The sequence below is a fragment of the Elephantulus edwardii genome, unplaced genomic scaffold (genome assembly GCF_000299155.1).
Source record: "Elephantulus edwardii isolate Elephantulus edwardi_28Jun2011 unplaced genomic scaffold, EleEdw1.0 scaffold00038, whole genome shotgun sequence".
In the NCBI taxonomy this organism is placed as follows: Eukaryota; Metazoa; Chordata; class Mammalia; order Macroscelidea; family Macroscelididae; genus Elephantulus; species Elephantulus edwardii.
The window spans coordinates 9675166-9701962 of NW_006399788.1; the positions used below are offsets into that span (position 1 = coordinate 9675166).

General features: G+C 36.0%; 1 protein-coding gene across 1 annotated transcript in view; it reads left to right on the forward strand.

Annotated features, from left to right (window-relative positions):
* Positions 1-26797, forward strand: part of ADAM28 (ADAM metallopeptidase domain 28) — a 116002-nt gene that overhangs the window by 81122 nt on the left and 8083 nt on the right. Inside the window, exons 14-19 of the mRNA XM_006884912.1 lie at positions 1662-1857; positions 9041-9143; positions 11265-11424; positions 21396-21476; positions 21785-21863; positions 24307-24412. Coding sequence (XP_006884974.1) covers positions 1662-1857; positions 9041-9143; positions 11265-11424; positions 21396-21476; positions 21785-21863; positions 24307-24412 — 725 coding nt within the window. The remainder of the gene's footprint in view (positions 1-1661; positions 1858-9040; positions 9144-11264; positions 11425-21395; positions 21477-21784; positions 21864-24306; positions 24413-26797) is intronic.

Sequence of the window (26797 nt, forward strand, 5' to 3'; positions counted from 1 at the left end):
GTTCTAAAAAAAAAAAAAAAAACAAAAAAAAACAAACCACAACAAAAAACCATCCTTCTGGGAAAGGTAGAAGTTCAGAGAAAGAGATCAAGACTGTCAACATGATGAACGGACCCAGTGACCGCAACAATGGACTTGGATATGGTGGAGCGAGTGCTGCTGGTACAGGATAGGAAAGTTCAGATCTCTTATTCATTGGGATGCTGTGATTTGTAATAACCTTGTTGGTACCTCACAACAAACATATTCATACATTCTCAATTAATTTTTACAATAATTTTGTGAACTAGTAGATTTTCAGGGCTATTTAGTCAATTACCTAGTTGGTGGTGAGGCCACAAGTAAAATCCATATTCAGAAGTCTTTCCTCTACCACACATAAAAAATAGAAATAGCAATTACCATTGCAGAATTTGCATTGAAGAATATGCAAGGAAAAAATAAAACTTTCAACTTGCCTGGAAAGAATATGAGCAGACATGTAAATAGCCAAATGAAAAATATTTCCAAATGAGTGTACAAGAAGGAAAAGAAAAAAAAAAAACACCAAACAACAAAACGTTAATTATAAGCAAGGTTTGTGTGACCAGGAAAAAAGGTAGTCTGACTGAATTAGTGAGGATTAAAGTTGATTCTCTGTGTCGTTTGAAATTTTGGTGTGAAGATATTAGAACATGTTTTATGCATTCCTCCTCACTTCAGTCAGATAGAAGCATGCTTCCCGTATACATATGAACTTTATCAAATTTGCATAAATAGCACCATTTGTAATACAGTTTAGCCAAGGAAATAAGATCAAGATTAGTAGTAAATTAAATTAATATACCAAATGAATTTTTTAATTATTTCTACCTCATTCAATAGAAAGATGTGGGTCGACAAGAAATACTTGAAAATACAATAAAAGGAATGAAGGATTAGGAAACTTGATGCCTGGGAAAATGTCTGAGTACACTGACCTGGATTTACATGCTTATCTGAGTACAGAAGATTCGCTTCACCCACAATTCCTTGAAGATTTAACTTTACTTGTAATTCCTGACAAAGCAGCATTTAAATATTAGAGAAATAACATCCTTCTTTAGGTGTTGGTTGGTTTTACTTTTTCTTTCAATTTATATTTCTTTCTTGTTTGGACTAAAAATTTTTGAAAATTGAGTCTTTAAAGATTGTCCAAACTGAATAGTCATAGAAAAAAAAAAACAAAACACAAAACTAGTGGAACAAACAAACAAAACCCCTCACTGTTTCCAGTAGTTGTTTCTGACACATAGTGAGCCCATGTCCTGTGAGTTCATAAATGAACTCCACAGGGTTCTTCTGGCTGGACCTTTCAGATCACCAAGGCTTTCTTCCGTAGGGCTGCTAAGTAGGTTCTAAGATCCAACCTTTTCCTTAGTAACTGAAAGCAAATTGTTTGTACCACCCAACTGTCTTGGCCAAAATTAATAGAAGTATATTTTAGTAGGTAGCGTAACTTACACAGTATAAATGTAAACTGGAATAAAATGTCTCTAAATACCACACACACACACACACACACACCCCTGGATAGGCCAATTGATTCCCCCCGCCCCCGACTCCCCTTTTAACTCTTTAAATGTAGATATTAGGGGAAACTATGTGGAAAACTTCTGTTCCAACTACTTTTCCCCCTACAGCTTAAAGCAGCTGGCACTGTCTGCAGACCAGCAAAAGATGAATGTGACCTGCCTGAAATGTGTGATGGTAAATCTAACAATTGCCCTGCTGATAGATTCCGAGTCAATGGCTTCCCTTGCCAAAATGGAAGAGGCTACTGCTTGATGGGAACATGCCCCACACTGCAGGAGCAGTGTACTAGGATGTGGGGACCAGGTAGGAGCACAAACTCCAGTGTGGCTGGCATTCCTGCCTCCTCCCATGACCCACCACAAGACAAACCTGTTATCATTCCAACTGACACTGTTTAATCATAATCATAATCTCGTTCTTCTTAAAAAACTATGTCACTGCTCAAAGTCATACATAAATCCACGTTAAGATTTAAAGTTAGTTTTAAGGTTGACAGATTTAATAAATAAAAATATAGTTGAATTTAAATTTCAGATTGATAACAGTTATTTATTTTTTACTTTAAGTGTGTGACATGAATAATTTGGAGGATGTGTGGTTGCTGTGTGTTGTCTATTCCGAGTCATTTTGACCCTATAGACCAGAATAGAATTGTCCTATAGGGGTTGTTAAGCTGCAGTCTTCACAAGAGCAGAGCTACTCAAGTCTTTTCTCCTGATAAGGAAGGAACAGCTGCTGTATTCAAGTCATCTACCTTTAGGTTGGCAACAAAATTCTGTAATCATTGTACCACCAGTTTCTATTTGGGGCACTATGGAACATAGAGGGAGCTCTGGTAGCCTAGTGGCAAGAAGCTGCATTGCAATCCCAAAGACATGCAGTTTGAGATCACCAGCTTTGAGGGAGAAGGATGGGTAATCTCCTCCCGTGTGATTAACTGCCTCTGAAAACTCGCCTGAGGTTCAGCTATGGGTAGGTTCTGACTCTACTGTACACAACAACAACATGGAATATAGAGCATTTAGGGAGTGTTGCTAGCTTAGTCCGTTGGAAGTTGCTCTGCTAACCCACGGACCAAGGTCTCTTTCGCAGCTTGAATCCACTAGTGGCTCCTTGGATGAAAGATGGGCAATCTTTTCTTGTCTAACTTATAGCCTTGGGAACGTGAGGGAGAGTCAGTTATGAGTCAGTTCTGATTCTACAGCAATGAGTTTGAATTTGGACTGAGTTTTATAAAGAAGTCCTGGTGGCACGGTATATAACGTATCAGGCAGATAACTGAAAAGTCAGCAACTTGAATCCACCAGCCTCTCAATGGAAGAAAGATGGAAAATACGTTCCTGTTAAGAATGATCGCCTCAGAAACCTGATGGAGAGTCGAGAGTCAGAGCCAACTTCTTGCCTCTGTGTGTGTGTGTGTGTGTGTGTGTGTGTGTGTGTGTAACTTTGGTGACCTGATGGTGAGGAGTTGGGCTGCTGACCCAAAAACATTTGATTAAAATCTGCCAGCTGCGTTGGGGGATAAATATGGGCAATCTAACCAAAATCATTCACTGATAAACTCATGGATGTCTGTGGAAGTGGAAAGGGAGGGGTCTGGGAAGGAGCTGGAATGCTGGGAGATAGGCAGGGAGCAAGGGGAGGGGAAAGGGAGGGGGAAAAGAGGAATCTAGAAACAAAAACTAGGGTTCTTATTTTACCCCAAATAACAATTTTTGAAGCCAAATTCTAACATAAAACAAATTAATAGAAATTTAATAAAAACATAATTTTGGAAATATCTTAATATTTCACATTATTGTTGTTGTTACTATTGAGTCATAGGTGATTCATAGCGACCCTATGAACGAAAGACCTGAAGACTTGTATAGCTTTCATCCTTTCACCAGGTTCATAGGTTTCCAGAGGCAAGCTATTTATGGAAGTGGATGTCACTCCTCCTTCCAAGCTTGTTTTAATTGGGGAGCTCCACCAAACACTGTCCACCATGGGTAACCATTATTGCATTTTATACATCAGTGTTACAGTGTTCAGCTTCACAGAAACCATGAGTTACCTCTGTACAGCAAGTGGACAGACCAGGGCTATACGACCTAGAAGAATGTTTGGCCAAAAACAATTAAAACAGGCCTGAGGGCCTGTGGCTCTAGGGCCCTACCGAACTTAAGAACCAGAGCATGGTTCAAACTCTGTGAGCTCAATCATTCCAAATTCCTCTGTAATCATGCATTCTCATAGGCTCTCACCACCCAAAAAATCTCTCAAAACTGCTTCTTCAATCTCCTTCTATTTCTGACACCACATATTTCTTCAAAGAGTGTAACTTGTTTAATGATTTGTCCACCATAAAGTCAGTACACATGAGGGTAGGATACACATATAAACAGAAGATGAACAAAGGCCTGAAGCCTTTCTATAACTATCATAATTTCTCCACATTTTTAGACTTTCCATAGGCATGTAGTTTAGGAAGTGGATGCTTGTCCTGCTTTCAAATCTGAATCAGTCTGGGAGCTCCAACAAACACTGGCCATGATAGGTAGACAATTATGATGTTTGACACACCTATGGCCCAGATGTCCATCATCACAGCAACTCTATGTTTTTTCAGTAGAGAAAATAGACAGAGCTCTGCTGTACCCACTCTAAAATCAATTAACATTTGGCCTATTTCACATAGAGATATATATTTATGATTTATATTATTCTAAATAATATAAATATGATTAAAGAATATGAGAAATAATATGATTAAAAATATAATTTAAACATTAAAATTTTAAATTTAAAAAATATAGTTGGGCTTTCTGGATATGATTTCTGTTGTATATTTTTATTCAGTTATTATTATCTTTCCTGCCTGTCACATATTCGGATTCTTATTGATATGGTGGGAAAAAACTGTAATTTTTAAAATAATGGAGGGAAAAATGTATTATTTTAAAAACTATTTTAAAAAGACATTTACGTTTCAGAAAAAGCATAATTCCTGAAAGTCTACATTAAGAAAAAATTTGAGAAAGTATCAACTAAACACTGACTCATAACATATGCAGGGAGAAAACGTCCCTTGGGAAATAAATGGCAAGGCTTTTTAGGAATATTTCAGTATAGTCCTCTGCTTGAGGCAATAGATGGCTAAGACATTATTTGCAAAACAAAGCTTGATTTCATGAGTTCATAAAAAAGTGCACAGATATTTTTGAACCTGGCCGCCTCAGGATTGTACTGATAGTTCATGTGGAGGACATAATAAATGGTGGTGGAAACAAAGATGGTTCTTCTGGTAGAAATTAAATTTTTCCTTGAAGACATCGAGTCTGTGGAAAACCTGGGGAAAGAAAATCTTTAGCCTAGAGTTGAAGTTCTGTGCCATAATGATGAGCATGCCCTATATTACCTGTTATTAAATCACTGCAATACATTTTAACAGTTATTTACTTTCTCCCTTTGTCTGGCTCTGTTTAATATCTGTCTCCCCTACAAGTCTGTAAAAGCACCATTTTCTGTGTTATCTGTATTAGTGTCCCCAGAGCCTCCTGGTACAGGGAAGGATATTAGTAAATGTTCAAAGTGTCTATTGAATTAATAGTCAACATATTCATTGGAATGGAAGGATCCTTTAAATCATAGCTTTTTAAGATCGATTCTCTTATTGATGTGTTGTTGATTACCTTTGAGTCGACCATGACTCATAGGGACCCTGTGAACAAAAGGTCTGAAGCCTGTCTATAACTACTGACATTTATCAAAGTTCATAGTTTCCAGAGGCATGTTGTTTAGGAAGCGGATGCTACTCCTACTTCCAAACCTGTTTTAAATTGGGAACTCTACCAAACAGTAGCCACCATGGGTAAACGTTATGGCATTTGATACCCCAATGGCACAAGATTCAGCCTCACAGGAACCCCTGGCTACCTTAATACAGCATATTGACAAAAGAGTCCACTAGGAAGAATGTTCCTCCAAAATGTAAGAACAACCAACTTTAAATACAAAGGCCCTCCTTGAGGTCTTGTTGACTCTAAACAGGAGGCTTAAGTTAAAAAAAAAAATTCAACCTATATAGTATGTTGTTGTTATGTACCATTGAGTCTGCTGCTATGTATAGTGACCCGTACAGTAGAAGCCTGCCTGAGCCAGTCTCACTAATTATGATGTGCCAACCCTCATCGCCCTAGTTACTTTATCAGTCCATCTCATCTTGGGTCTCCCTCTCCTTTGCTGTCCACTCACCCTTCCGAGCATGACATCCTTCTCCAAGAACTAGTTTTTCCTGGCCACATGACCAAAGTATGTGAGGAGGAGCTTCAAAATCCTAGCTTCCAAGGAGAGACTTAAGGAATTTATTTGACTAAATAAGATTCCCCTATTTTTTCAACAAAAGATGCATATTTATTTTAAATTATCTGGCAAAGCATAGGTGTCTCAGTGAGTAAAGAGATGGACTGCCAATCCGAAGGCATGTGATTCGAATCGGCCAAGTTTCTCCAAGGAAGAATGATGGGGAAATCTACTCCCATTCAATTACAGTCCTCTGAAAACCTGCTGGAGGATCAGTCTGGATTACAATATGTTTGTAAAATCTAGTTACACATAAAAATAACAACAGCAACAATAAAAATAATTTCTTAAGATATTAAATAATTCCTGCAAATACTTTTGTTTTGAAAAATTGGAATCTTCAATATTGAAAATGTGGCAACTATCATGAATAGGGAGTTCATTAAGAGATAAGTGCTCAGTAAACAGGAAAGTCATTTTAACTGAGTGCAAATATAAGAAAAGAAATAAAAACAAGTTATTAATTTATAGTTTTTCACTTTGCTATATACAATAATATTAAGTGTTTCAAGGAATATTTGAAGTCAGTTAGCTTTCTATTCTATTATTCACACATCTATTCAAAGAGAATTCAGAAGTAGCAGACAACCTAAAGAAAAAGTTAACAAAAAATAATTATCTGTGACAAAAGAAATATTTTCTTTACAAAGTTTTCAGCCAATATTTTTACAGACATTCATAATAAATAATACTGATATAAGAAATGTACATCACACAATTTATAAATAATAATAAAGTGCAATCCTCTTACTCCAAAATACATATAACCAATTACTTTTTCAGAGAACTCCTTCATTGATTATTGCTAAACTCTTGCATGTATAAATACCTGCTGGTTGCAACTAATGAATGAGTGTTACTCCTATCTAAATGGTAGTTGATGCTTTAATTTATGCTAAAAGTGAGATGAAAGAAAAATAAAATAAAGATCTGTGTCAGAACATCATTGATGACACAAGCAACTTCTTTATAGTCAATCAGATAATTATATATATAACATTCTATTTTTTTGAAATATATGTTAAGTTAGCAGACTTAAGGAAAAAATCAGAGAAAATGAGAGAAAGCTTAAGGCAGCTTTATTCAAGGGGGGAATAGAGGAGCTCCCAGGTGAAGTTCCTAATTCTGAGAATACAGAATGGGCAAGTCACACTGTGAATTTATTGGAGAGGGTTTTTATAGCAGCGTCTTTAGGGAGGGACATTCCACTCTGATTTATGATCCACTTACTACATCATCCAGGCAGGCAAGGCCATTTGCTCTTCTTATCAGCAGCAGAAAAGGCCTTCAGCATTTGAATTCAGAATTGTTTATTCTTCTCTTTGGCCTCTTTATCCAGACTTAACAATATATTGTATTATGAAGTATTGGAAATCATATTAAAATCTAAGAATAAAGATTAATACAATAAATTATAGTCAGGCAAAGAAATTCTTGCAGCTAAGATGCAGCATATTTAATGCTTGGAAATTTGAAAGAGATTGTAAAGTGAAAAATGTTAACTGTACAAGAACAAGTATATTAATGATAATACTCGAAAAATTAGTAGCAATTACTTAACTTGGGGCTTAGAAATAAACTTTTTTCAGTGTTTATGTTTTATTATTATAATAAGAAATCAGCAAAAGTTACTGATATACAAATAAACAAATATTAATAAAGTTCATACTATCTTATAAGTCAATATAAAATGTATTTAAAATAGTCTGAGTTTGCAAGTCATAATTATAATTATAAAATACTTTTTTTACATTTTTATTTATTTTTTTAGCCAATGAAGTATTTTCATAGGGTTTTTCTTATTTTCAATTTAGACTAGGTTTTGTTTGTAGTTTAAGACTTCATTTGAGTTTTATAGGAATTTTCTGTTCATCTTCAGGGTGCTAGTAGGGATAGAAGCCTTAGAACTGTGAAGTGTGATATCTCATCATTCTGTCACAATCAATATGATACTCAATTTGTGGTAAACTGAGAATAATATTAATAAGACCTAGGGTTTTATTGATTGCTTAGTAGTGACCAGGTACTATTCTCTGTGGTTCCCAAATATTAAGTTATTTAATCCTTCCAATACCTGCACAAAGTAGGAGTCATTCTATTATCCTCATTTTATAAAAGACAAAACCAGCCAAAAGAGGACAAGTCACTTCCCCAAGACCACACCACTCCTCAATCTTATGGAGTTCTTCAAGTCCGAGTTTGCCTAACTGGTGGGACTCTAAGAAAGGTTACACATGAAATGAAATAACACAATTACTATAACATTTGAATATCTGCATGTGAGATGAAGTACTCTTAGCTAAATCTTAATTTTTAGGTTAATTTTTCAAAGTTTTCAAACTCACTGACATTGAGTGAGTTCCAATTCATAGCAACTCTTCAATATGATTTTGAAGGCTGTAAATCATAAAGTGAGGATGCTGCCCCTCTTACCCCTGAGAAGTGCTGATGGATTTGATTCAGTAAAGAAATACGGCCTTTGGGTTAGCAGAACAACTCACTATGGATTTTCCACCAGAGCTCCCCTTTGAATTTTATGCTTCAGTAAACTGTCCAAATATTTTAATAGTAAGCACCCAATAGCAGAATATTAAAAATAATACTCAACCTCAACTATCTCTCTGGTGGCTTAGTGATAAGGAGCTGTGTAGTCAACTAAAAGGCAAATAGTTTTTTGTTGTTTTTTTTTTTTTAAATTTAGGTTGTTTATTTTTCATTTCAATGAACATCTACAGAGATTTTGGGATTCCATTCATTCATTGTTGCACCCTTCTCCCACCCCTCCCCCCTCCCCTTTTGCTCCTCTCCTTGAAAAGCAAAAGAAAAACTCCCTCATTGGTACACAATCCCCCCACCCCGCACCTCCCCAAACCCCACCCTCTATCCACACGAGACTCCATGGGAGAAAGGTGGACAATCTCTTCTCCTGTGATTTACTGCCTCTGAAAACCTGATAGAGGGGATCAGCTCTGTGTTGGTTCTGACTCAATGGTACAAAACAACAAAAATTTATTTGTTAATGATCAATTAAAATTATGTCAAAGTAGCAGTTTACACATTGGTTTTATAATTTACAAGTCCTTTGTAGCATTGAACTTATCTCTTTTTCTTTTCACCTATGCCCTTAACTAACCAATCCCAGGAACTGAGGTTGCAGATAAGTCATGTTACAGCAGGAATGAAATTGGGTCAAAATATGGGTATTGTCGCAAGGTGGATGACACACTCATTCCCTGTAAAGCAAAGTAAGTGCATTTCTTTAAATCTCCCAGACACAGATAAGGCACAAGCACACTGCTAGCCACAACTTCTAATTTCTTCCATGCAAAGAGAAAGCAAATTTGGACGTGTTTCACTTGAAAAATTTCATTAATTGACTATTGTGTGCCACATTGTGGGCTGGGAACTAGGAATAAAAAGACAAGAAATCGCCTCTCTCTTCAAATCCTTCAAGGTGAGAATGTCAGATGACACAAAGTCTAGTGTGTTAGAGATGATGTAGACTGCACTGGATAGGGCAGGATTCACCACTGTTCATAGTGTTGCTGAGCTTTTGTTGACTGGACAGTACTTAACAACAACAACTTTACTAAATGACAAGAGTATTGGAGATGAGCTATAACACAGTAGAAGCTTAATTAGATATTGTCAATGGGTTTTCCAGTATGAAAAATCAATGCAATGTTTATATCAATTTATTTAAACTTGCCATAGAATTATATTAAAAGGAAGCCCCCCCCCCCAACTGAAAATTCATTTGAGTAGATCCTGGAACAATAAAACAGAATATTATACTAAATCAATCTATGTTTATTTCATATTTTGTAATATTATAAATAAAATTTTAATGGATTAAATAATTTTTACCTACCCCAAATTTTATACATATTACTTAGAACACATGGTTGAATATATCAGTTTCCAGAATTTTTCTTGAGCATCAAATTATATATTATATATTAATTCTATATTCTATATTCTATATATTATGTTATATTATTATTATGCAAATAACATATAATTCTTAGGCGTACTATCACTTCTGAGGAAATCCAGGCCCAAAAATAATCATATCCTATGGTCTCTAGAGAAAATCAAATATCTGAACCAGGAAGAAAGCTCTATGTTAAAGGCAACATATAGCTCCAGAGATAATGAGTGAGAAAGGGAATAGGGTAATTCTTTCCTTCACACACACACACACACACACACACACACACTGTGGACACATACTCAGGCACCCTGATTAGCAGTTTAAATACTCGTAGATAATTTCTGTTACTAGAGGCAGAGAGTGCCTCATTTTTCAAAGTGTTCCTCTCTCCCATTGTGAATCATATTTTTACTAACATTTGCATGCATAAGAAGAATATGGTTCTGTCACTTACCGAAAAAAATTGCATAACACTGTTTTCAATCTAAGGATCGCAGGTGGCCTAGTGACAAGGAATTGTGCTGTCAGTCCAAGGCCATTTGTTTCAAATCTGCCAGCTAGCTGCTCCTGCTTCTTGTGAAAAAGATGGCCACTCAACTCCCATGTGATTTACTGCTTCTAAGAACCCACTAGAGGGTCAGCTATGTGTCATACTTGAAGCTGCATGAAGAAATTACTTAGTTTCATTGGTTTTAATTTATTCACTCTGGTAGTAATCAGGTAATGTTTGGGTGCTAAATGTGATCATCTGTACCTACAAATAAATAGCTCCTTCAGTAACTCCATGTAAACATGCTTTGGCATGTCCGAGAAGGCTCAGCTTTGTATTAGATTTAGCTGAAAATTGACAATTATACCATATAATTACCCTGCCCCAAGTCACTTCCGTACAGCTGAAACAAGATAAAAAAATTATTTCTGAAATGACTTCAGCTGTTATGAATCGATCTTCTTTATATCTTCTTGTATCTTCCAGCTCATAGGAAAGATGACTCCCATTCATTCTTGGTCTATAATAGCTTCTTAGCTCTAGCTATTACATTCCAATAAAAAAAGTATAAAGTTACACATTAAGTATAAAAAGTACACATTAAGGATGTTACACTTAGCAGGCTTCCTTCTCATAGACCAGAAATCAGGCAATTGTTCAGAATTAGATGTACTGAAATTTTGGAAATGCGGGAATTTCTTAAATATCTTTTTTATACTGGTTTACTCACAAAGTTTGTATACCTTGAGCAACCCTGAGCGCTGATATAGAGATTCTTTTGCTGAAAAGGAAAAAGGAAATTGGGCTTAAAAGACAGTTGAGAGACATGCCACTTACTAAAACTACTGATAATCATTGAGCTTGTTTGTATTTATGTAAACCTTTATCTTAAATCTTGGAATTTAAATATTTAAAAAAAACACACTTCAAATTTTTCTTCAGTGATTCCATGTGTGGGAAGTTGTTCTGTCAAGGTGGATCAGATAATTTGCCATGGAAAGGAGGTATAGTAACTTTCCTGAAATGTAAAACATTTATTCCGGAAGATACCACTCAAGAAATAGGCATGGTGGCCAATGGAACGAAATGTGGAAATAAGAAGGTAAGTTTAAACTGTAGTTTTTGCTCTAAACGTTTGTTTTTTTTTAATTGTGATTTTAGTGAAAGTTTACAGAAAGATTGGATTTTCATTCATTAATACACATGTTAGAGATATCAATGTGTCCTCAAGATGTACATCTTATTTTAGATTGTTAATCATCAGACATATCATTTCTAATCATCCATTCCTTTCAGAGAGTCCTTCTCCTCGCCCATTCCAGTGTAGTCTTCATTGTCCTCTCTTTTCCTCTTCTCCCGTTTCTGAGTTCATCTTATTGTTGTGATCTTATGTAGTGTTTGACCTTTTGTAACTGAGATATTTTGCTCAGTATAATGTCTTCCAGACACTTTCAAGTTGTGCAGTGTTTTACAAGTTTACTGCTTTTCAGTGATGCAAAATATTCTGTTCTGTGAGTATGCCAGAGTTTTTCTATCCATTAGTTTGTTAATGGACATTTGTACTGTTTCTATCTATTCACCATTGTGAATAATATTGCAATAAACATGAGTGTGCATTTATCTGTTTGTGTTATGGCTCTGGTTTCTTTAGGGTATATTTCCAATAATGGAACAGCTGAGTCAAATGGTGTTTCTATTTCTAACTTTTTGAAAAAGCCCCAGACTGCCTTGAATAATGGTTCTAAGTTTCATTCCCACTAACAGGGTATGAGAGTTCTGATTGCTCCACATCCTTGCCAGCATTTGTTGTTGTTATCCTGTTGAACTTTACTATTATTGATGGGTAAGGTGATATCTCATTGTTATTTTATTTTGCATCTTTCTAGTAACTAGGGATTTTGAACATTTTTTTCATGTTTGTTGGCCCTTTGACTTTCTTCTTTGATAAAGGTCTATTAATATTTTTTGCTAATTTTGTAGTTGGATTATTTGCCTTTCTCTTGTTGAGATAAATCCCTTATCAGATATGCCATTGCCAAATATTTCCTTCCAGTCTGAGGGCTTCCTTTTTATCCTGTTAGAAAAGTTTTTAAGGTGCATAGGATTTTAATTTTAGAAGGTCTCATTCATTTAGTCTATCCTCTACTTGTTGTAGGTTTTTCATTATGCTTGGAAGTACATTGATATTATAGATTAGGGCTTCTAGAGTTGTTTATAATTTTTCTCTGCTGAACTTATAGTCTTTAATTTTATTCCTAGATCCCTGATTCTCCTTGAATTGGGTATATGATACGAAGTGGGTATCTTGCCTCAGCTTTTTTGCGGATGAATGTCCAATTCTGCTAGCACCATTTACTAAAGAGGCTGTCGTTTTTCTATTTAATTGATTTCATTCCTTGTGAACAATCAATTTCCCATAGGGAAAAGGGTTAATTTCTGGGTTCTTGGTTCTATTCCACTGATGTAGGTATCAGTCACTGTACCATATTATACTATCTTTATCACTATGTTTGCATAGTAGGCTTTGAAATAAAGGAGTGTGATCCTGATAACCTTGTTTTTCTTTTTTTAGTATTGCTTTGCTTATTTAGTGTCTCTTTACTTTCTGGATGGAAATGGAAATTGCCTTTTCCATCTCTTTGAAGAATGGTATCAGTGTCTGTATTGGGATTACACTGAACTTGTAGGTTGCTTTGGTAAAATTGTCATTTTCACAATATAGAGCCTTACTATACATGAGCATGGTATATTCCATTTCTCTAGGTATCTTTTTTTTTTCCCTTGTGGTAATGTTTTGTAATTTTCTTTGCATAGGTTGTTTGTGTTCCTAGTTAGATTTGTTCTTAAGTATTTAATCTTGTAGTTGTTGTTGATGTTGATTGCCTTTGAATATAGCACAACTATAGCAACCTTATGAAAAAAAGGCCTGGAGCCCATCTACAATCATCGACCAAAGTTCAGAGTTTCCAGAGGCATGTTGTTTAGGAAGGGGATGCCACTCCTGCTTCCAAACCTGTCATAGAATGTTACTGATAGAGTCACCTGTGATGCCTAATGACCCTAAGTATAGCAGCTCTGAACCCTTCCCTGTCCTGAGCCAGTCTCACTAACTCTGACACACAAACCTCCATCGACCCAGTTACTGTGTCAATCCATCTCATCTGGGGTCTCCCTTTCCTGCACTGTCCGTTCACCCTTCCAAGCATGATGTCCTTCTCCAAGTACCAATCTCTCCTGACCACATGCCCAAAGTATGTGAAACGGAGCTTCAAAGACCTAGCCTTCAAGGATGTAACTTGGTTTCACCCTCTCCAAGACAGATCAATTTGTTTTCTTGGCTGTCCGGGATATGTTCAAGACTCTTCTCCAGCACCACAACTTGAAGACATCTATTCTTCTTCTGTCATCCTTAGTCATTGTCCAACTCTCTGAAGCCAAACAAGTAATTGAGAAGACGTTGGCCTGGATTAGGTGCACCTTAGTCTCATTGCTTTGCAGTACTCTGGAGAGGTCCATGACAAGAAATTTTCCCAATGCAATTTGTGTTTTGATTTCCTGACTGCTGGTGTCAAGAGTGTTGATCGTGGATCCAAGCAAGTTATAATTGCTAACAACCTCAATCTCTTCTCCATCTAATATGGTGAAGCCAGTAGGCCCAGTGGTGAGAATCTTTGTCTTCTTCATGTTGAGTTTCAATCTATAGTGCAGACTTCAGTCCTTGACCTTCTGAAGCAAGAGCTTCAGGTCTTCTTCAGTTTCAGCAAGCAAGTTGTGTCACCTGAATATTGTAGGTTGTTAATGAGTAATTGGTATTGTTTTTCTTATTTCCTTTTCTATAAGCCAAAGTGCTGAAGAGCAGTGGTGTCTCTCTGGAGACTAAGGTGCGTCTGATACAGGCCATGGTCTTCGCAATCACCTGTTATGCATCAGAGAGTTGGACAATGACCAAGGAGGATAGAAGGAGAACTGATGCCTTTGAGCTGTGGTGCTGGAGAAGAGTACTGAGAATACCATGGACTGCTAGGAAAACAAATAGATTTGTCCTGGAAAAGGTTAAACTGGGTGGCTCCTTGGAGGCAAGGATTCTGAGGCTCCGTCTAACTTACTTTGGACATGTTGTGACGAGAGACCGGTCCTTAGAGAGGGACATCATGCTTGGGAGGGTGGAGGGACGGCGCAGGAGAGGAAGGCCCTCTATGAGGTGGATTGATTCAGTGACTGGGATAATTGGGATGGGAGTGTCAGAGACAGTGCGATTGGCACAGGACAGAGCAGGGTTTAGGGCTGTTGTACATAGAGTCGCTATGAGTCGCAGGCGACTCGACGGCACATAACAACAACAACAAACAACATGCTCTCTTTACTACTGTAGAGAAGTCCAACTGAGTTTCATATATTGACTTTGTATCCAGCTACTTTGCTGAATTGGCTTACTATGTCCAACAGTTTACTTGCAGATTCTTTAGGATTTTTCAAGTATACTATCATATCACTTACATATATTTTTACCTTCTCTTTGCCAATTTGGATGCCACATCTTTCCTTCTTTTCTTTTATTATCCTTGCTAGGACTTCCAATACAATATTGAATAGGAATGATAATGATGGGCATACTTGCCTGGACCCTGTTCTCAAGAAGAATGTTTCTTTTTCTATTAAGGATGATGTTTGCTTTTGGCTATTAATTATGCTGAGAAAATTCCCCTCAATTCTATTGAGTGTACTTATTAAGATAGAGTGTTGAATTTTGTCAAAAACCTTTTCTACATCAATTGAGATGATTATGTGTTTTTTTAAAGTATTTTTTTGTTGATGTGGATATATATTTTTTTTACGTTGAACCATCATTACATGCATGTTATGAATGCCACTTAGTCACGATGTTGTTGGATTTTGTTAAGGATTTTTTCTTTCATATTTATGAGAGATATTGGTCTAAAATTTTCTATTTTGTGGTGTTTTAACTGACTTTAATATCAGTTATGTTTGCTTTATAGAATGAGTCTAGAAATATTCCATCTTCTACAATTTTCTTAAGTAATTTATGTAGAATTGGTGATAGCTCTCCTTTGAATGTTTGATAATTTTGCCTGATTAAGTCATCTGGTCCAAGAATTCTTTTCCCCTATTTGGAAGATATTTCGTTTTTGTTTTTTGTTCAATTTCTTCTTTTGTAATGGTTGTTTTCAGGTGTTTCACATCAGTCTACGTCAATTTGGGCAGGTTTTGTGTTTCTAAATGTTTATTCATTTTCTCTAGGTTTTCGCAATTGCTAGATCATGTTTTCCTTGTAGTTGCTATTATTAGGTACCATCAGATATAACACACAGTTATCTTATGAACAGCAGATCTGAACCCTGCCCTATCCCATATAATTCTCATTATCTCTGCTACACTTGAAACTACTGCTGCAGTTATTGGGTCCATACGTCTCATTAAGGGTCTTCCTCTCTTTTTCAGACCTTTTCAAACATGATGTCTCCTCGAAGGAATAGTACCTTTTAGCAACTTGCTCAAAGTTTATGAAACAATTGAAACTGTCAATAAAACTAGGTGTTGGTTCTTTGAAAAAAATAAGATCAACAATCCACTGGCAAACAAAAAAAAAATTACAAGAAATATGAATACGAAATAAAATGGTTGGCATTAAATAGAATCAATTAAGTGGAATTTTATTAAAAGCTATACTCTAAAAATTATGAAAATCTAGAGGAAATGGACAAATATTTATTATTATTTCTGCTCTTTTTTTAGTTGCCATTTTCTTGCTGTATTTTTTCCACTTTTTTATATTTAGTCTGTATTTATCTTTGTTTCTTAAGTGTGTCTCTCGTAGACATGTATGATAGCCTTTTCTAAGGAATAGTCTCTCCTAACAACATGTCCAAAGTATGAGAAACAAAGCTTTGCCATCCTTGCCTCCAAGAAGCATTCCAGAGGCACCTTTTCCAAAGCATATCTGTTTGTTCTTTTGATAGTCCATGGGCTATTCATTACTCTTCTCCAATACCACAACTCAAAAGCGTCAATTTTTCTGTTATCCTTATTCATTGACTAGCTTTCAGATGCACAGCAAGAGATGGAAAAGACCATGGCCTGAATCAAGTACACCTTAGCCTTCAGACTAACAGCATTGTTCTTTAGCATTTGGAAGAAATCCCTGAAACAGACTTGCCCAAATCAATTTGTCTCCTTAACTTCTTACTGCTAGTACTAAGGGTGTTGATTGTAAATCCAAGAAATATTAAATCATTAATAGTTTCAATACTTTCTCCATCTATTATGATGTTGCCCACTCATTTAGTGGTAAGGACCTTTGGCTTCTTGACATTAAGATGCAATTTGTATTGAAGGCTGTAACATTTTTCTCTTGCAATGAGTGTTTCAGGCCTCCCTCGCTTTCAGCAAAGTTGTGCCATCTACATAGCATGGTTTATTGATGAGTCTTCCTCCAATCCTGATACCACATTCTTCTTCCAAGTTCCACTTCATGGCTTATTTGCTCAACATACATATTGAATGCATATGTAGAAAGGATACACCCCTAATGCACATCCTTCCTGATTTTAAAACATATAGTGTTCCTTTGTTCCTTATTTTCTGCTTTTCTGGGAATGTCCTGATCTCTCTGTCATATTTGATACACAGCGTAGCTGGATATAGTCTTTTTGATTGGAAATTGTGTTCTTTGGTATTTGGTGCATACTTTTCTACTGTCTTTTTGCTCATATGGCTTATGTTGACAAATTGAAGCTTAATCTTATTTATTTTTCTTTATATATTAGTACTCATTTTTTTCTCTAGTTGTTTTCATAATTCTTTCCTTGTCTTTGATTCTGATGAATTTGGTTGCATTGAATCTTTGTGCTTCTCTGTCAAGGTCTGTTCTATTTGGAGTTCGCTCATCATCTTGGTTTTATATTCTCTTATTTTTTTTTCTGAAACATAAAAAAAATTTTCTACTAGTGACTCTTTCGTGATATTTTCAGTGCCTTTTTTTTTCTTCTTCCTGTTCTGGAAATCCAATTACAAGTATGTTATTTCTCTTGATATTGTCCTACATTATTCTTAGGCTTTCTTCATTTTCTTTCTTGTTTGTTTTTGCTTTTCATTGTCTAGCAGATGAGGAATGAACACTCTGTCTTCTGTTTCACTGATTCTGTGTTCCATCCCTGCAATTCTGTTCATCTATCCCTCAAACATGTTGATGGGTTCTGAAATTTTTGTCTTATTATTTTTAAGTTCCTAGTTTTTATTTGTCTATTCTTTCTAGTGCTTCATTGGTTTTATCTGATTTGTCTTGTGTGTGTGTGTGTGTGTGTGTGTGTGTTTAAGTTCCTATTAAGTTTTGTTTGTATACTCCGTATTTTCTTTAATCTAGAAAAAATACTTGATCCTTGTTCCTTTGAATTCCCTAGCAGAGAGTTCTATCAACCATTCCTTCTTCAGGAGATTCACTGACCCTATGTTTTGATCATGTTTTGGTGACAGCTCACTTTGGATTTTTTTGGTTTGTGTGTGTGTGTGTGTGTGTGTGTGTGTGGTGTTTAAATGTGTCTGCTTCTTCTGTGACATTGTGATGCTCAAGTTCAAGGCATAAGGAGCATGTATATCCTCCAAGTCTGGGTCATTGGCAGTGTAGCCTCCAGGCACTCTCCTCACTGTAGAATATGAGGTCCACAAGTACCTGGAGTGGGACTTCACAGCCCTCTGAGTCAGTGACAGTGAAACATTTTCACCATCTCAGGTGCAGAAGCTACTTACCCAGGATCAGCACATTAACTTTGATAATAAGAAAGACTATCTCTCATGTTGTTGTCATTGTTGTCAGGTGACATTTTGTTGGCTCCAACTCATAGTGATACTGTGCACAATAGAATGAAAACCTCTGATCATTTTTCAAGTCACTGTGTCAATACCTCTCATTAAGGTCATTCATCTATTTCACTGAACATCTACTTCTCCAATCCTGATCGTCTTTTCCAGAAACTACCACTTCCATTTCCAAAGTAAGTGAAATGAAGTTTCATCATCCTTGCTTCTAAGGAGTACTCTGGCTGTACTTCTTTCAAGACAGATATATTTGTTCTTTTGGAAGTCAATGGGATAGTCAGTATTCTTTGACAAAACTGCAATTCAAAAGCATCATTTTTTTTTAGGCTTTCTTGTTTATTGTCCAACTTTCACATACATAGGAAGCAATTGAAAATACTATAGATCAAATCAGGCACATATTAAGTCTTTAAGATATCCCCTTTGAACTTTAGAATTTTAAAGACATTTGTATTTTGTTATATGTTGTGTGATTTCTTGACTTCTACTTTCCTGTGTGTTGATTGTGGATACAAGTAAAATATAATCCCTGACACCTTCAATTGTTTCTCCATTTGCAATGTTGCTTATTGGTCTAGTTGTGACAATTTTTGTTTTCTTTGTGTTATGATTTAATACATATGAAAGCTTTAATCTTTGATTTTATCAGTAAGAACTTTAATTTCTCTTCATTTTTCAGAAGACAAGGCTGCACATGGCAGATTGTTAATGAGTATTTCTTTCATTTTTATGCCACGTAGTCCAGCTTCTCTGATTATATATTCAACACACAGATGGAATAAATTTGTTGATAGAACACAATTATAACACATATCTTTCCTGAGTTTGAGCTACACAGTATCACCTTATTCTATTTAAATGACAGCTCTTTTGCACAGTTCTGCTAAGCAAAATGCACCGTTCTGGAGTTTCCATTCATCACAATGTCATCTGTAATTGTTCATGATATACATAGCCCATTATCTTTGCATAGTCAATAAGTGTCTAGTAAACATCTTTTTGTGTTTTTGCAGCCAAAATCTACCTGATATCACTATGTTCTTTTCCAAATCCAACTTGAATTTCTGGCAGTTCCATATCAATATATTGTGCCAATAATTTTCAAATTCTCTTCAACAGAAGCTTACTTCCTTGCTATGTTAATGATATTGTTCAATATTTTCTATGTTCTCTGGAAAAATTTTTCTTTGGAATGGTTATTACAAATATAGATCTTTTCTGGTTAGTTGACTGTGTCTTCAATTTCTTTGTCCCAGAGCAAAGTCATGGTGTTCTGTCACAACCAATGTTCTGACAATTCTGTAGCCTTATTTTTCTTTGTTTGGCTTAAGCTAATGCTTTCAACACAGTTTGGGTTTCTTCCTTAAGCATCATTAGTTTTTAAACATGTGTTACATCTTTAAATGATTGAGTGTTAAACAATCCTTTTTTGGTGTAGTGGTGCTATATTCCTTTCATCTTCTTTTAATGCTTCCTCCATCATGGAATTTGATTTTTCCCCTCATCAAAATCCTTCAATATTCCAATTCAAGACTTTATTTATTTTCATCTTTTCTTTTAGCTTAAGACATGTGGGTTGTGTTACTTCTTTTTGCTTTTTGAAGCCCAAATCTTTGCAAATTTCATACAATAAAAAAATGAAAAATTCAAACATGAAAAATGTCATATTTGTCTTTTTTGATCTGTTCTTTGAAATCTTCAGTTCACTTCTTTACTTCATTACTTATTCCATTATAATATTAGTAACTACTAATATGTGAGGCAATTGCCCTGGACATGCTTTCCAAATTGTGCCAAGAAATCTGAAGGATGACTACCTGGCCAATGGACTGGAAGAGATGCATATCTACTCCCATTCCACAAGAAGATGACCCAACAGAGAGTGGAAACTAACAAACAATATCACTAATATCACACGTAAGAAAATCTTACTGAAGGTTATCCAAAAACAACCGGAACAGTGTATTAACACAGAGCCACCAGAACTACAAGCTGAGTTAAGAAGAGGCTGAGGCACTAGAAACATTATCACCAATGTCATATGCATCTTGATCAAAAGCAAAGAGTACCAAAGGAATGTCTGTGTTTCATTGACTATACAAGGCCATTTGACTGTGTGGATCACAACAAATTTTGGTTAACCTTGAAAAGAATTGGAATCCCAGAATACTTGACTGTGCTAATGTAAAACTTAAACTTGTACCAGGAAGTAGTCCTCAGAACAGAGTAAACAAACACTGTATGGTTAAAAATCAGCAAAGTAGTGTGTCAGGGATGCATCCTGTCTCCACACCTTTTCAATCTGTATGTGGAACAGATCACTCAGAAGGCTTGGCTTTAAGATTTATCAACAACCTACATTGTGCAGAATAACACAACCTTGCCTAAAATGAGGAGGTCCTGAACCATTTGCTGCAGAAGGTCAAGGACTGTATGTAGTCTTCATTATGGATTGAAGTTAAACATCAAGAATACAAAGATTCTCAGCACTGAGCCAATTGGCAGTACTATGATAGATGGAGAAGAGATTAAGGTTTTTAACAATCTCAGTTTACTCAGCTCCACAATCCAATCAAAACTCTTGGCATAAGCAATCAGAAAATAAAAACATGAATTGCATTAGGGAAATCTGCTGTCAGGGACCTCTCCAATGTGCTAAAGTATAATGAAGTCAGTCTAGGGACTAAGCTGTGCTTTATTCAGGTCGTGGTCTTCACAATTACTTGCTATGTATCAGAGAACTGGACAATGACTAAGGATGACAGAAGAAGAATTGATGCCTTTGAGTTGTGGGCCTGGAGAAGAGTATTGAACATACTATGTGCTGTCAAGAGAATTAACAGTTTGAACCTGGGGAAGGTGAAACCAAGTTTATCCTTAGAGGAATGGATTTTGAAACTCCATTTCACATACTATGGGCCCATAGCCAAGAGGAACCAATCCTTGGAGAAGGATATCATGCTTGGAAGGGTGGAGGGAAAGCACTGAAGAAGAATACCCTGGATGAAATGGATTGACATAGTAACTGGGGTGGTGGGGTAGGTCTGTCAGAGTCAGTGAGACTGGCTCAGGAGAGGACAGGTTCTGAGCTATTGTACAAAGGGTCACTATGAGTCAAAGGCAACTCAATGACACATAGAAACAACAAGACATAAGGATTAATTCCTAAAAGTCAACAATTCGCAGAACTGAAAAATTGCACATTAATGTCAACTTTCTGGTTTTTCACATTCCTTTCAGGTTTGTATTAATGCAGAATGTGTGGATATTGAGAGAGCCTACAAATCTACCAATTGTTCATCTAAATGCAAAGGACATGCTGTAAGTTTTTAGAATATGAGTCTCTAAATTTTCTGAGTCTTCAGTAATTTTAAGTAAATTGTGATGAGGTAAATATTTTTTTTCAGTATTAAATGATTAATATTAAATTTATTAACCCTCAGTATTGTGGTTCAATGACAGTTTTCCTAAAATTTATTACTGAAATTCCTATTAATTAGCTTATGTATCTCATGAAAAGATAAAATGAGATGGAAGAGGTGTGGTTATTTTTATATGTGTATGTACAAATAAGTCTTTGGGCTTGTGTAAGTCTGGCAGAGAAACTAACTGGGTCACTGCTCTTGTAGGTGTGTGACCATGAGCTGCAGTGTCAATGTAAAGAAGGGTGGGCACCGCCGGATTGCGATGACTCCACAATGGTCTTCCGTAGGTAACAGTATATATCAAGCCTAAAAAAATTTATCTTCTCTTTTGTACTTTCCTAAGATTGCATTGTCTATTTCTCTCTCCCTGAGACCCTTATTATGTCAATATTGAAATAAAAAATTTTCTCATTGCCAGCACATCAGTTGCCCAATATTCTCGTAAAGAGCTGGATTTAAATTGTCAAAGAGGTGCTGCCATTGGATTAACAGTGCAATTCCTAGTGGTAGAAAGCTGTCTACAATTCCAAAGGCACACAGTTCAAGTCTTCCAGCCACTTCTCATGGAAAGGATGGACAATTTCCTCCTGTACAATTTACTGCCTTTAAAAACCACTGGATGGCCAGCTATGAGTCGATTCTGATTCAACAGCACATAACAAGAACGTATCACCACAGCTCCCTAAAAGTCATGATAGTATTCCTTGAAGTCTCTACAAGATTTTTTAGTACTATTTCCTATATCTAAGGTTTTCTACTCTACATACAAAAATATTTCCTTCAATTTTATATTTATTTTATGTTAATTACCACATTTTAATTACCACTGTGATTTCCCCCCTTTAGCATAGTTGTTGCTGTGTGCTGTCAAGTCAGAACAAACCCATAGCTGACCCTCAAGCAGGTTTTCAGATTTAGTGAATCTCAAGGGAGGAGACTGTCCATCCTTCTCCTGGGAAGCAGCTACCATATTCCAACCACTTGTCTTTGGACTGCAGTACGGCTTCTTACCATTAATTTACTCAATAATATATTTTTTTAAAAACTCTCTAAGAATCAAGTTAGACTTGCTTTTTAATCTAATTAATTTTTCTTTAAATTATCTCCATTTCTTCTTTGTTTGAGTCTCTGGTTATTTAGCCTGGTTTTATTTTTTATTTTTTCTTAATGCCAGGATCCATAGGCAAATAAGCAATTAGGTAGACTTGAATTACTTCTATGCATTTTCTTCATATGCTTCTAATGCTCATTCTGTAAACAAATTATTTTCCTGATTGGAAAATCTGGCTGTGAGCTCTGTATTAGTAGGTATGCAGAGTGCGAAAGCAGTTAGGATGAGAAACAGTCAGAGTGGGAACACTCACCTCCAATCACCAAAGTGAAGAGAAATTTACATGGATGAGAGAGCCATTTACTGTATTTCCCATCTGATGCTAAGGCTAAAAATCATTAAGACTTTCTCCTGTGGAGCATATGTTAAGTGAAACCACCAAACTTTCAGTTATCAGCCCAGTGTTTAATCTCTGCACCATTAGAGATACTTCTAATATGGTTAGTTCCTTTTTTTAACTGTTCCCTAAAAGCATTCATACTAGGTCATGTGATGTTAACCCAAAGGCAGTGCCTTTTTGGTGATTTTAATTTATTAGCAGCTTCCTAAAGAAAGAAGTCCATGCCCATGTGGTTCACAATCTCTGAAAATCAATTCGAGGGTCAGCTTTGCATTTGTTTCAACTCCATGACAATTAAATGAGGCCATAAAGCAAATCTCAATGAACTAAAAGATCTGAAAGAATAAATTTTAGTGGAAATAAATTTTAGAGGAAATTAGAAATAAGTAACAGAAAGACCAAAAACAAAACAAAGATTTTGTTCTCACTATTGCTCAACCTTGTTGAAATTCCTGGTGGGACAACAGTTAAGTATTTGGATGCTAACTCAAAGGTTGGCAGTTCAAATAAACCCAGTAACTAGAAAGGTGAAAGAACTAGATAGGTACTCCAGAAGAGATTATAGCCTAGAAAGTTCTATGAGACAATTCTACTGTATGACATGGGGTTTTATGAGTCAAAATCATAACAATAGCAAAAGATAATGTGATGAAGTTTAGGGAAGGAGCTGTTGCTTTTTCATAGGTTTGTTTCCCTAAACAATACACTTTTTCTTCGATTTGTAATTTACATCAATCAAGTTATTTAATATGCACAAATATATGGATTTTTTTTGTCTTAAAATATTGAACAAACCCTACGACTCCTAGGTAAGCATATCTATCATCTGAATTACAACTTAGTTTCTTCTACTTACAGAAATATCATTTCAAGTCTTCAGTTTCTTTTTCTGTTTCTTCAAGACTGCATTTTAAAAGTGTTTCATTCCCACTGCTTTATGTTTCATTCCTACATATATTCTTTGCATGCCCAAAGATTAGATTTTTCCAATTATTAATAGCATCATTTCTTCTGAGAAGTGTTGGAAATATGTTTTCTGCATATAGTATTAAAATTGTCCTACGATTTTTCTTTACCCCAATGTTGTTGCAATAAACACAATGAAATACATTTTCCTTGTTGATTATGAGAGATATTCCAGAGGATACACACTTACTTGGGGAAGTATGGAATCCAAATGGGGAAAGATGGTATTGTATTAAATGAAGAAATCATGGTTAGTGTGTAACATGTGAGTGTCTCACCCTAATTGGGTCTCTGTCATCTTTGCTGCAGACTTCTCCATTGTGGTTGGGGTGTTGTTCCCAGTGGCAGTTATATTTGTGGTGGTTGCTATTGTAATTCGACACCAAACTAGAAGGAAGCAGAAGAAAGTTCAGAGGTAAGTTCTTTATAATTCTTCAAAGACTATAACTTTATCGATGTGATTCGATTACTGAAATTTAATTTTGGCACTTTTCAAATACTTAGAAACATACTGGGGGCTGACTAATCCTTTTACTAGAAAATCCAACAGCAAGATATGTGTCATTTTCTCTTCCTTAGTCACTATTTTTATAACTGACAACAATAAGCATGAGCCAGTATTGAAAGTACTTACATTATTAAAATAATACAGAATTTACTATTCATTCATCACTATATATAGACCATTTTTTTTACAACATCCAGTTTTCCTACATTCATCCTTCACACATTCTACATTCCAGTTATTAATGGTTATATGTATGTGTTTCTGCTCATTCCCATTTGGATTCTACCTCTAATACTATAGCTACCCACATTTCTTTGTTGTTCATATAGTTTTTGAAGGCCTGTTATTTTGGAAGTGGATAGCCAATCCTGCTTCCTAGACTGTCTGAATCTCGGAACTCTACTGCCTCTCTAGCTAGGATCTTGCCCACCATGGCTGTGAAGCTTATCGGAGCTTGTCCACCATGGGTGAGCCTTCTGGCCTTGAAGCCCCCGCAGCTCGGCTTCCAACATCACAGCAACCTACAAGTTAATCCAATACTGCTTTCTGATAGACAAGTGTTATACTAATAAAAGCAAACAATAAAACATTGAGCCTACTGGTAAGAAGCTGTGCTGCAGTCCCAAAGTCATGCAGTTTTAATCCACAAGATGCTCTGTGGGAGAAGAATGGTTAATCTCTTCTTTTGGGATTTGCTGCCTCTGAAAACCCTCTGGAGGATCATCTATGAGTCAATTCTGACTCAATGGCACACAACAACAACAACAACACACACACCTACACATAAAGTAATTGTTGTTGTGTACCATTGAGTGGAACCTACCCATAACTGACCCTCCAGTGGATTTTCAGATGCAGTTAATCACATATGAGGAGATTACCCCTCTCTACCCACAGAGCAACTGATGGATTCATACAATGTGCCTTCAGGATTGCAGTGGAGCTTTGTACGACTAGAGCAACAGATGTCCCTATTAGCAACATGCAAATTAATCCTCAATATAATGAACTGACTGTGACACTGATGTGTCAAATGCATCAATGGTTGGCTACCCAATGCAGACCGAGAATAGAGTGGAGCTCCCTGAATAAAACAAGCTTGCAAGGAGGAGTGGTATCCACTTCCATAATAGCTTGCCTCTGGAAACCCTATGAACCTGGAGAGAGGATGAAAGGCACCCAAGTGTCAAGACTCTCCTTCATAGAGTGGCTATGAGTAGTCTGCAACACGACGGCACTTAACAACAACAACAACATAATGAACTGATAGATAAGTGTTGTACCTCTCACAGTAAACTATAAAGATGAAATTTGGAGGATAACTGCCTGGTCAACTAACTTAAGAGGTTCATATTTGCCTCATTCCCAACAAAGGTGGTCTAACAGAATGGAAATTTTCAAATAATATTATAAATATCACATGAAAGCAAAATATTGCCAAAAATAATTAAAAAATGGCTGAAGCAGTATATTTCCAGAAGTTCAAGTGGAGTTTAGAAAGGACTTTGATCTCAGGGATATCGTTGCTGATATTAGATAGATCCTGACTGAAAACAATACCAGAAATATATCTGTCTGTGTTTTATTGACTACGCAAAGGTGTTAGGGTAGATCATAGCAAACTGTGGCTAACTTTGAGAAGAATGGGAATCCAAGAACACTTAATTGTGTTCATACGAAATCTACACCTAAACCAAGAAGCTGTTGTCTGAATGGAACAAGGGAACACTGCATGATTTAAAACCAGAAAGAGTATGCATCAAGATTGTATCCTTTCTTAATACCTATTTAATCTGTATGGTAAGCAAATAATTCATGAAGCTGGGTTCCATGAAAAGGAATGCAGCATCAAGATTGGAGGATGACTCCATCAATAATCTATGTTATGAAGATTATAAAACCTTGCTTGCTGAAAATGAGGACGACTTAAAACACTTGTTACACAAGATCAAGGACTACAGCCTTCAATATGGATTACATCTTAACATAAAGAAAACAAAGGTCTTCATAACTGGGCCAATAGGCAGTATCATGATAAATGGAGAAAGGATTGAAACTGTCAATAATTCATCTTATTTGAATCTACAATGAACACTCTTGGTGCCAAGAATCAGGAGATCAGGAGACATATTGCACTGGACAAGTCTGCTGTCAAGGACTTCTCTAAAATATTGAACAGCATTAGTATCAGATTAATGATCAAGGTGCACCTGATTCAGGCCATGGCCTTTATAAAAACTTGTCATGGATCTGAGAGTTGGAAAATGAATGAGAATGACAGAATTGGTGTCT